General features: G+C 31.3%; 2 protein-coding genes across 2 annotated transcripts in view; one reads left to right on the top strand and one right to left on the bottom strand.

Annotated features, from left to right (window-relative positions):
• Positions 1-85, top strand: part of LOC119676977 (adenosine kinase-like) — a 4415-nt gene extending 4330 nt beyond the window's left edge. The window contains exon 5 of the mRNA XM_038088244.1: positions 36-85. Within this exon, the coding sequence (XP_037944172.1) occupies positions 36-85 (50 nt within the window). The remainder of the gene's footprint in view (positions 1-35) is intronic.
• Positions 86-10108: 10023 nt separating this feature from the next.
• Positions 10109-12388, bottom strand: LOC119676976 (trichohyalin-like). Its single transcript, XM_038088243.1, has one exon. The coding sequence runs from the start codon at positions 12386-12388 to the stop codon at positions 10109-10111; it is 2280 nt and encodes a 759-aa protein (XP_037944171.1).
• Between the last annotated feature and the right edge of the window lie 93 nt (positions 12389-12481).

The raw sequence follows: 12481 nt of genomic DNA, 5'->3' as shown, positions 1-12481 counted from the left end.
AATAATAAATGAGATTAACACAATTTTTATTCTAGCCATTAGTATTATACATTTGAAAAGTCATCGTAACTTTGATTTCACTTAGAGGATAGCTTTAAATCAATTTCGGTTATTTAAAACAACCTTGTCTTATCAAAGATGCCTAAAGGATTAATAATTAATATACACATTATGATTATACACATTATATTAATAATGATTATATATACACATAAATATAGTTATCCGATTCATTTTGAAGGGTTCTTTAACCACTAATTCCCCTCCTTGACTATTGCTATATAATTGATTAAATAGAGATATTGACTATTGAATATATAATAGATATTGAAATAATAAATAGAGATTGAATGTGAAAAACTTGTGCCAAACATATTGCTTCGGATATTGATTCGGACAGTAGATGTAGCCGGTTTGGATGTCTACTACAACCATAGAACGATTTCATTCAATTGTCAAATGCATTTTTTCGAAAAAGTAATAGTGATGTTGTTAAATAAAATGGATTAAGTCAACCACATATCTCAGTTTAATTATCCCAGTCTAAGCATTAATTTTTATAAAATCCAGTTTTCTTGGAACATATTTGTTAATATCGATAATCATTAACGTCATATTTGTTTATGTTTAAGTTATCACAAAGTAACTCATAAAGTTAAAGGGTTATAAGGGTTAAAAGATTAGGTTATAGTAGGTAAAAATTTTACTAATATGTGTACCAATATATTATTTAAGCCATATCGACAGTTCATTGATACGTAAGTTTTGCAGCCGTTCAAAAAAAGTAATTTTAATACTTTGCACTTTGAAACAGAACAGTCACGTTTTGTACCGATTAGTACTTTCTTCTGAGTATTTTTTTTTTGCATATATTATAAAATTACTTAAGAATTGAATGAATCATACTGTATTATTATTATGAACTCTTTTACGAAATTTTGAAATCAAGAATATAAGAAACGCTTAATTTTTTTAACTTTTAACTGTAAATTATAATCATAACATAATTAAAAAAATATATACCAAATTTAGATTTGTGCCATGACAAGCTAAGAGTTAATGTATAGTTTACTTACATCATAATATATAATATTAATTACATATATTATATATAAAAGTATGGTAAAATTTTTATTCGTGACTATATGTATCCTAAAAGGCCCATATAGACCTTCAAGCTGTAGACGGTTACAAATAAGTGATGAGCAGAATTTTCAGACAAATTTTGAACTTTCGTACTTACATTGAGAGTATAAAGGAGAATATGAACTGCCTGTATGGGTGCTAAAATAAATGAGTTTCGAACCTTCAAGCTATTGACGATTTCAGGGGAATGATGAGGTTAATTTGCTGGCGAATGATAAGCCCACATGCATATGTGAGCACAGTAAAGGAACAGGAATAACATGGAATCGTCGTTGGGATTAAATAAAATGTACCTATTATCGAAATATATTAATGAAACATCTTTAACGCTATATAATAAAATCAGACATTACAAAGTCACTATTATAGCACAAAATGAGCTTGCACACTTACTGATTTTAATGTTAAGATATATTATTCATCATAATTTTTTTTTTTTTATTCATTAATGAACTATTTTTATCCCATCTGACATACATTATACAAAACCACATGCAATCTGTATTTACCAATATGTTGTACAAACAATGGCCAATGTGTTAGCTAACTACACTTAATAAAATATAAGAATAAGAATAATTTATGTTGGATAGCATAAAAAAAAATGAAATATGTATTTTAAAATTTCAGTTTTATAGAAAGTTTTAATACATACAATAATTATTAACAATAACAATAATTATTACATATGCAAAATTCCTTTATAGTTGTATAACAATAAATAAAACATTAACAACTGGAACTGCAGGGACTAATTTTTCTTATTAATGGACCTAATATTTACTTACATTCATACTGGAGTATGAATGTTTCCTCGCCTTCTCAAGGAAACGTTCTTCATGCACTTCTTCCTTTATGGCCATTTTTCAACCACAACAGGTCATTATTATTACTTAAGTGAGCTTTGGTGCACTAGGCTGTCACTTCAACTTAACCTAACATATTTACAAATCTGTGTATTAAAAAATAATTCAAACAATACTGAAGCCATCGTGAAGCAGCACCAATTGTCAAAGCAATAAATAAATAGCAGAAAATACAAATAACATTTTTCATAAAAATTTAAAATTTTTATGAAATAAACATTTTCTCTGTAGAACTTTTAAATAAAATGATTTAAATGTTAAGATATATTATATATCCCACATGTTTTTTTTATTCATTAATGGACTATTTTCATCCCACCCGACATACATTATACAAATATCGTATCGAGAGAATCGCAAGTTAAATATAAATTAAATTTGATATTAAAATTCTAATTCAGTAAAAGTCTGGGCAGTGTCAATGATACTATCAATGACGCACCTACTGCGTATTTAACCTAATTTAACCGACATTGTTTGCTTAACTTCATGCCACCAAAATCCATCTGAAATTTGCATCAGCCAAAATGTTCAAATAAGTTAAAACGCAAATGTTTTGTAGATAAAAGTGATAAGCAGAAAGTGCTTATTGTTTCGTAGTCTGTAACTGATTTCGATTTTATCAAGTGGCAATTAGTACTACATTATCTGCAGATATAACATATATTTTACTAATATAATTGAGTAATAAACTCAATAATAAAAAGATTTTGTTGAATTACTTAAAAATTCAAAATATTTCAAATGCTAAACACGTGAGCATCTGCCACTGCCTGACAACAGTTGAGATACTTTATCGCCCACAAGAAACCGGCGGGGCGAGTTTCTTACTTCAGCATTGAACTTTTTACTGTGACGTGTTATGCGATGAATGCTTCTTCAATGACTAAGCGAGTTGATTCAATTCTGTTTCGCTTTGGGAAATTATAGCGTGATTCATTCAAAAGCCAAAACCATTCGATTGAATCTATCGAAAAAAAGTATTGTTAACAAGTAATGGAGGTGTGTCTGAATAAAAAAAAGGCAGGAAAGTAGTGGGAATTTTTATATACATTTTCCGGCTAAGTTGAAGAAAACTTAACAAAATTGCGAATCTATTGATAACAAACAATATTATTGAGTATATTTTACTTGATATTAATGCTTCATGTTAGATTTATATGTTTGGATTTGAACTAAATGAATAAACTATTTGTCACATGTCTATATCTTCCACTAGAACTAACTATTTGCGCTTATACTAATTCAATCATTAATTTACATTAAGATAATTTTATTTATTTTCTTATTTACACTCTATTACATGAACTAATATAATTATGATTTATTAACGTAAAAGCTTTAAATAAATTTACATTTTTCCTATTATAAATTTAATAGTTAAAAATATGATTTTTATTTTTAAACTTATTAATTTTATTAACCTTGTAAGGTCAGAGTCTTTAGTTAGTTCAAGTTTTTAAACACTATTAGTACTTTAACCACAGTTTCCTCATTAACACACTCAGTTTACAAATTATTTAATTTAACAATAACAATAACTCATTTGTATTTATTGTAAACTTTACACATTTTTCACACTTCTAAGATAAGATTTTGTGAGCAAGCATTCACTCTATTCATTTGCTATTCGCAAAATAATAACGCAAGAAATTCATATACATGATATATGATATAACAAAAATGAAAGCAAAAACAAATTCTGTATGTAGTGTTTTTTTCTGTTTTCGATTCAAATAAATATTTAAGTGTTCAGTTATTCAAAAACTATTTACTTGTGTTAATCACATACATATATTCGCTTTGTAATTTAGCATGGGATTGTAGATATAATAAAAGTCTGAAGAAGGAAAATATGTATTTAGAAGATTGATTATCTCTTATCATTTCTGTAATATCGAATATTTAGCTTGAAATCGTACAGGCGAGTAAATAATTACATTTCAGCAGATTGTATAAATTTATGGTATAATGCAGCTTAGAGAATAAGATCAACTTATAAAGGGATGTAATGTAAATAGCCACTATGCATCATATGGTCTCGGTCAATGCGAATAATAGCTTGTTAAAGAAACTTCACAACATTCAATTTTAGGGTGCACTGAATACATAACTATAAAAATCTGTCCACATTTAAAAATAAATATATGTAAAAAAAAAGTTATATATAGCCATAGACTGCGTCAAAATAATCTAGCCGATTTGGTTTGAGAGTCAAGTGCAGTATGAAGCTTACTATAAGCTGTGCAGTCAAATGGTGATAAAGATATAAAGAAAATTGAATAGAATATATGTTAATAATAAGAAATAAGTACAAATTAAAAATGTAAGGTTCTAATTTTCCCCAATGTTTTATATCAATGTAGAATTAGTCATTCTTCTTTTGCGTAAACATCTCATTAGATATGAACTGTTCTAAATAAAATGTTAAGTATCTTATTTGTCAATGATTCATTGCAGACCAAATGAAAATCAAAACTCTTCAAATTCTATACAAATGACAAGTATACAGTTTTAATATAAAATTTATATCACTTTAACAATTTTTATATAATTTTAAATTATATCATCTACATTTTAATGTGACGTTAAGTTGTGAGGAGGCGTGTTAATATAAATATCAACATATCCATTTGGGAATATTTTTTGCCCAAAGCGTTGCTCTCCAAATTCAAAAGGTTGAGGGAGATGGCAAACATATTAATGCCTACAACGCCTCTATTATTTTATGAAGGCATTACAAATTTTACATAAAAACATATTATTTAACAACTAACATATATATTTTAAAATTAGATTGATTTGATAGGGAACCTGCTAATATAAATATCAACACTTCTACTTAAAGATATCTCGTGCACATTGCGATGCCCTCAAAGTTCAAAAGATTGGATTCCATGTGGTACTCTTATTACAACATTTCGTTCTCCAGCTAAAGTAAGAGAGTCCCAATAGGTCTACAGTTGTTATTTCTGCCAGTTTAATAAAAAACGACATTGAACCACTTCTAGATATTTAACTCACTACGTCTTCGTCTACAGTCCAGGCCAAAAACAGAAAGAGACAGTTGGCTTCCACTTTTTCCAATATTGTGGTAACTCTTGCACTGTTTTCCGTTTGTGGAAATACGCTATCGTTCCAATTTCAGTGTAATGGCATATGTTAGTACCTCGTTAACACTTCATAAACACACTAACTACAAGTTTGTTGGAACTCAAAAAATTTTATTATTTTCCTACCTATTGAAGGCTTTAGAAACCTAGCGTCCCCATAACCCTTACCATTTGTCCATAAGTAATTTTTCATTTGCAGATGTTTTTTATTCACCTAAGCTAACAACAAAAATTCAATATTTCCATTAATAATTAACTACAAATCCATTTACTCTACATAATATATGTACCACAAACCTACTTTCAGTTTCAGTGAAAATACATTTTGTAATTAGAGCAATTCCAATCTTAATCAATAATAAAAAATTCCAAGCTTTCACTTTATATTTCAAAGTTTTTTCCAAAATTTTTGTATATTTGAACTATGGAACTTACTTCACATACTATATATACTATATGCATATATGCATAAATCTTTACGTACTCAACAGCATTTATGGACTTCTATGTGGTCTTATCTAATCTAAGGCTAATTATTGCTTAATTTCGCGGCAGCAGAAATCAGCAAATTTAGAAGTAAAATTAATTCAGAGTGTTTCCAACTGCAAAATTGCTTATCTGTGCTAATCAAAAACTTGCTGTGAGGTAGGTCGCGTGCAGCAGATATAAATCGTTATCACAAAAACAACGTTAATGAAATTATAGACCACAAAAAAAAAGTAAATAAATAACTGTGAAAATTCAGTTGAAAATATTTTAAATTAAATATATATTTTTTTTTAATGGGTAACTGATCACTTGTCGATTTGCAAAACAAAATATTAATTGTTTCTCGGAAATGAAAAATACATGAGTAGATACGGTAGGTAGGAAGCACCGTACTGCAGATAGCGGACCCCTTCAATTTAGAAACACTTGCCCCAGATACAAACTAAAAATAAATCTACTTACTTTACGCTCTTTCCATGCTTAACTGTATCTACTTAGCTTTACCCAATTTGGCGTCAATTTGCTTTGCTAATGAAATTTGCGTTGTAAGGTGTCAAAATTTATGTACATAATTTTTATATGAATAAAATTGATCACAGTTGAACAGTTATAAAAAGTATTTCAATCAAACATTGAAACATTTGTGTTGGCTAATGCGACTGTAGCTAAGCAAAAGATAAATGCGTAGTTACGTTACCTAAAACCTATTATCAAGTATTGTTGTATTGTGTATTAAAGCAATTCTTCACTTACTTAATATATAAATCAAATTACATCAACTAAGAAACATCTAAGGAATCAAACAGTTCCATCTTTATGTGAACTACACAGAAAACCGAACCTTCCAATCTGTTTCAGTTGGCTCTCATCAAACAAAAATTTAAATTTTAGGGAAGTATTGTTTAAAAACAGTTCCTTACACGTTTTGTTATTATACCAAACGTTACTGTCCTTTGCGAGACATAGTTTTCTATATTATATACGCCGAAACCCTCTGCTTCGTATGTCATCCTCTTCTTTTACAGTATTAATCCATCTTTTTTTGATCTACCTTTGTTTGTCATTTCAAATCCCGAAGTAATGAAATTTGCTTTGCTAATGTCATTAGTCATACATAAGACTATGATATTTCTAATAATCTCATATGTTAGCTATCTTAATCAAACACTACCTTAACTTGCTATAGATATGCTTCCTACTCCTGTATATAGTACTATTTCTGCTGTATTGAGATTTGATCTTCTATCTTAACTTGCTATAGCTATACAGGATATCAATAACTTACTTACTTACTTGTTTGGTCATAACAACTCAACACCGGATATGGACCTGATACAGCATGTCCGTCCAAGCGCCTCTGCTACATGCACACCTCCTTCAGTCTCGTACATCAAGTCCGGTAAGTGCTCCTTCGACTTGATTACTCCACCGGAGACACGGTCTAACTCTAAAATCTCTAAGATAACAGTAGCTATTGTCTGGCTATTTTAATATTCCGAATAATTTTCGTTTTAGTTTTCTCTCAAATATGCTTTGAATCATTGACTATTACCATATTATATCAATTTGCAAGAATCGGCTCTGCAAAGTCTTACATGGGTTATATACCCACTAAAAGAGCGACATATTTTTAAGTACGGACGAACAGGGTAGGATTTATTAACAGTTTCTTTGTGTTCTTTTATTATGAGATATTCCCAGAGGCATTGAAAATCACATCCAGTTACAAGTATTGAAAATCCTGAACGTATTATATAGGGTAAACGGAAACCATTTCAAAGCTTTATCAATAACTGTGCGTTCCGAGAAAAAACGTAGTGTAGGAAAACATAAAATCTGTAGAATTCACCTGGTAACCACAAAAAATTAACATAAAACGGCGACGAAACGCCAATATTAATTATAAAAACAAATATCAAAACGGTTTTCTAGAGGTTCTAGATATCATACGATATGGATTTCCAGCACCAAATAAATAAATTAAATGAATCCATTTATTTTACAGCTGACTTTTAAGAAGTAAAGAGTCAAATTAAAAATAATAAATAGATTTTTATGTATGCAGCATCCCACAAATTATATGGAAGACTTTTTTCAGATGCCAAACTTAAAAAGTTTGCAGATCTCTGTACACATTTCGGGTATCTAAGACAAAATAATGAAATGGAATACTTTTGTAGCAAAATTATAAAATAGTTTTAAATCTGTCTCGAACTTTTAGTTCAACATTTGCATAAACGCGGAACACATAACTTAGGCACGTGGAAAGATACAGAATATATTGTAACGAGGTTATAACAGAAATTTCCCTACAAATTTAAATAGGAAAAATACGCATAGAGAAATAAATCTTATGGATTTAAATAGAAAATGTAACAATTGGCGACTGTAGTTACAAAATAATTAGAAACATGTTTAATGTATGAGTAAAGCAAAGGAGACATGCGCTCTATACGTGTCCAAAATTCGTCATGCGTCTTGCGAAAAGATGCAAAACTATCTTATGACTTCAAAGGATATTGCTGCAATATGTGCTTATAGCAAAGGGTTTGATAGACGTAATGCCATTTTTATAGGAAAAAAATGCTAAACTTATTATACAATGTCGTTATGATCAATCAATCTTCAACTTTCGGTTGGATTATTATAAGGTTTAGAAAATTTTCCTACAAATATATAACCATTGTAGAAATGAATGAACGGAAAGTTGAACTTACTTCATTATCATAAATGTGTTTGACCGCTTACGCATGTCATATGACTCTTATGAGTTAAGATGAATACGCTAAGTATGTCGAAAGTTTACGATACAGTTTGATATATAACAATGACTCACTCATTTATATTCAGATGGGAAAATTCTCATATTATGATAAAGCATTTCGGAAAATCTGAAGTAGGAAATATTATAAAAAACGTAATCATATAGTTAGGAAACCGATTTGTTTTTAGAATTAGATAGATTCAGGAGAATATTGCATTATTCAAATGATATTCCTGTCATAAGATTCAATTGATTTAAAATACGATGTGGCGTTATATCGTAAGATCTGCAATTTTAGATAACAGTTACTATAACCTTACTTAATCACTAGCATCGCCATTCTCTTTTTTCGTATATTGACATCGACTTTAGTTTGGCGAATTGTAATGAATTCAAGCTAAGAAAAAACACTGAAAATCTATTATCTTTCATTAATAATAAGGACTCTAAAAAAATTAATAGAACCGTAATTAGGCAATCTATCGCAGCTACCTCCTAATACCCACCTACCTACGACAATTGAAATACACTTGAATTCCAGTTTGGTCAACTGTTGCAAATGCAGAATTAATTTTAGCGAAACTTTATATAAAGTTGTCCATCCGATATATCTTCAATTCTCTTTACATATTGAGATACTCAGTTTTAACTATTGTTAAGCATTAAACATCCTATACTCATTACATATAAAAGTTGTTATACGATCTCGAACTATATCTACACCTACAATAATGTTAAAATTAAAATTAAATTAACTGATTGATATAAATTGATTTTTCCAGTATAAATCAATAAATCAATAAATTCCAGTCTTCTGGACAGCGATACAGACTGACTGAATGAGTGCTCTATCCCAACACAAAATTCGACTTGTGTATCAAATAAATAACGATAAAATACTACTTATCTGCGTCTTCATTGCACAACACTCACTTAAATGTGATTTTTTTAATTGAAACTTTATGAAAGTAAAATCACTTTATAAAAATATCTTTCTTCTTACGAAAATGGGTTCATTTATCGAAGGGTTCTCCTAAAAATTAGCCGGTTGGTCGGTCGCAGTAACACCTATACTCCGACTTCCTATAATTAACGAATATTTTGTGGTTAACTATTACATCTCGCACAAGAAACCTAAAGTGATAAAAACTTTATCCAAATCGTTGACAAATCTTTCATTCTTACCGATTAACACTTCGAAAACTGTTAAAGATGTAGTTCCCTTAAAAAATCAGCTAGTGTGAATAAAAATTCTATATGGTATCACAAAGAGCATACTTTCTGCGACCAAAGTGTAGACGTGGTAATTAAGCACGTTAAATAGATTAGGCGTTCAACGGTCTCACTTATAAACGATCTACATTTGCCAAAATAGATGTTCTATCGTCACAAATAATATGCCTAAGTCCCACCTTATTGATGCCTGACTGAAATAGGTACATATATTCCCAATAAGGAAGAATCTTAATTCTAATTTTGTTCAGCTTTTTATAATAATAGCATTTCTTTAGATTTTTTTTTTTTGATTTTTAATGTTGCTTACAACACATTGCGGGTTTATTAATATCGACAGTATTTACTTAAAATATAATTCGAAATAAAAATTAGTATTGTGCAAAGAATAATTTATGTGCCATTTTTTAACTTATATATATAATCTATGATACCCGTAACTTCTTATTACAAAATCCTTTTAAATTCTTGCCATCTTTGTCGTTGTTATTCATGCGTTAATTACAATTCTTCTCTTGTGCATCCCTTAAATTCGCTATTCGCAATTGTTCCAAAGCAATCTCATGAGCACGGAAATGTTCACGAGTGGCCTTTTCCAATTCACTCAGTCCACTATCTGCGCCATAACTGATTTTTATTGCAGCACTTTGATTCTCTGGTAGCAATGTGGCTTTTTCGTAGAGCTGCGGACTTATCTCCAATGGCTTATTATTCAACTGCTGTTTCTGTGCCACAACATTAATGCCATTGATTGCATTCGTGTAGCGGAGCAAAAATGGATTCTTTAAATGGAATGCATTTGGAGGTGCTGAAGCGAGCAATACATAGCCCGTTGTCTGAGGTAGTGCCAGTTTTTGTTGTCCAAGAATATATTTATCTGAAGCAATAGCAGCATCTGGCTGTGCTGGTAATGGTGCCATATATGGTAATTTATTATCCTGTAGATTTGGTGCTGATTGTATTAAAGACTTAACTATACCCAGGTTTTGTGGCACTTCAGCCATTTGTTGCGGTTGTGTTGCTTTCAGAATCACTTGCTGTTCGGTTTGATATATTTTGGATTCAGCTTCTTTTTCTGTTGCACGACGAAGTGCTTCTTCTTCTTGTAATCGTATACGCTCTGCAATCATGGCACGTTCTTCTTCTTCCTGACGTTCAGATTCTAGCATAACTTGCGCTATGCGTTCCCTTTCCTCAGCGCGTACACGTTCAGCTTCACGCAATCGTTCAGCTTCAAGGAACATTTGTTCTTCTTTCATATGCTCCACAGCTCTAAGCTTATCGGCTTCCGCTATTGGGCGGTAGTCATGCTGGTTGTCAGCTATAGCAATCTGCTCGTTCTTCTGATATTCGTTTGATTTAAGCTTGGCCTCCTGCAATAGTTTTAAATGCTCTTCCCTGGCGCGTATTACTTCTGGTGTGTACTGTACTTGCTCATTTTGTTGCAGAATATTTGTTTGTTCTCCCTTAAGTAGGGGTACGCTATAAGAAAGAGGAGTTAGTGGTACGTTACCCACAAGTGAAGCAAATTGCTGCATTTCAGAGCCTTTGCTTTCAACAGCTGGTATTACAACTGAGTCAGTGTTTGGAGAGGGTATTACAGCTGCTTTAAGTTTAGCTTCATTAACAAGTCTCAAATGTTCTTCACGCGCACGTATTACCTCTGGTGTATCTTGCACTGGTTTTTGTGAGGCCCCGAATTGCTGCGTGGTTGCATAGTTTTTAAGATTTGCTTCGTTCTGCTGTAGTGATTGTACATTCTGTTGTACACCAGTCGAAATAGCTTTAAAGTCAGATATCAATGGATTTTTAGCGTTATCAATTGTGACTTGATCATTAGATTGCTCAATATTTTCCTTCTCAGCACGTAATTTTGCTTCATTCCACAAACGAAAATGTTCTGCCTTAGCTAGCGAAACTTCTGGTGTTTCCACCACAATCTGACTTGGTTGTGCTGCATCATTTACAGTCTCTTGTTTTATTGGCTCAACCATTTTTACCAAATTCATCGCAGCTTTACGTTCATCTTCCAATTGCTTTATACGCAATAGATGTTCATTATAAATACGTAGATGTTCCTCGCGTGCTTTCTTCTGCTCCGCAGTCTCCCCAACTATTGCAGGAAATTCATGATAAGTCTTTAACTCTCCAGTATTGGCCAATTTATTAGGCTCTTGTGAATTATTTTCCTTAATGGTTTGTAATTTCTGTTGTTCGGCTTCTTTTTGTGTTACTTTAAGCCGCGCCTCATTCCAAAGCCGCAAGTGTTCCTCACGTGCCAGTTTCACTTCTGGTGTTTCAACATTTGGCATTTGGTTAGAATCGAAAAGTATTTGCTCTAAGCGGATCAATTGAGCTAACATATCAGGTGAGGGTATCTTACCTTCCGCACGTAATCTTTCACGTTCAAGTTTTAGTGCCTGATAGCGTTGTTCATACCAAATACGAAAATGTTCATCTCGTAACCGCGTTGCATCACTTTCGTCACCAGATTGAACATTGAACTTCAGTAATGGCTGCACAATATCTTCGTTGCCATAACTTAGCCTTCTCACACCATGTAATGGTTCAGGATAAGTATAACTAACCAAACGTTCCACACCATTGGCATCTAAATAACGTATATAACCCTGCGCCAATAAGCTACTGACTGGAAATTGACCACGTGCTGGAGCGTATGCCAATAATTCTGAGCGATAAGGATAACCAATAGCTAGTGAATGCACCGTGCTCACCGCCAATAATGTTAAAAGGATTAAACGTATAATTTGAGCCATCTTTAATTCCAAAAAACTTCCTACAACTGCTTCATTCGTTTAGTTTCTTTTCGAGCTGCCAGCGTTAAGGAATGATGCCTTGTAAGAAGTTTA

This window comes from Teleopsis dalmanni, chromosome 2 (genome assembly GCF_002237135.1).
Source record: "Teleopsis dalmanni isolate 2A chromosome 2, ASM223713v2, whole genome shotgun sequence".
Taxonomy (NCBI): domain Eukaryota; kingdom Metazoa; phylum Arthropoda; class Insecta; order Diptera; family Diopsidae; genus Teleopsis; species Teleopsis dalmanni.
This window is presented reverse-complemented; position numbering and strand designations above follow the sequence as displayed.

Excerpts from the sequence above, each read along its gene's own strand:
- LOC119676976 (XM_038088243.1), bottom strand. The coding sequence starts at position 12,388 with ATGGCTCAAATTATACGTTTAATCCTTTTAACATTATTGGCGGTGAGC.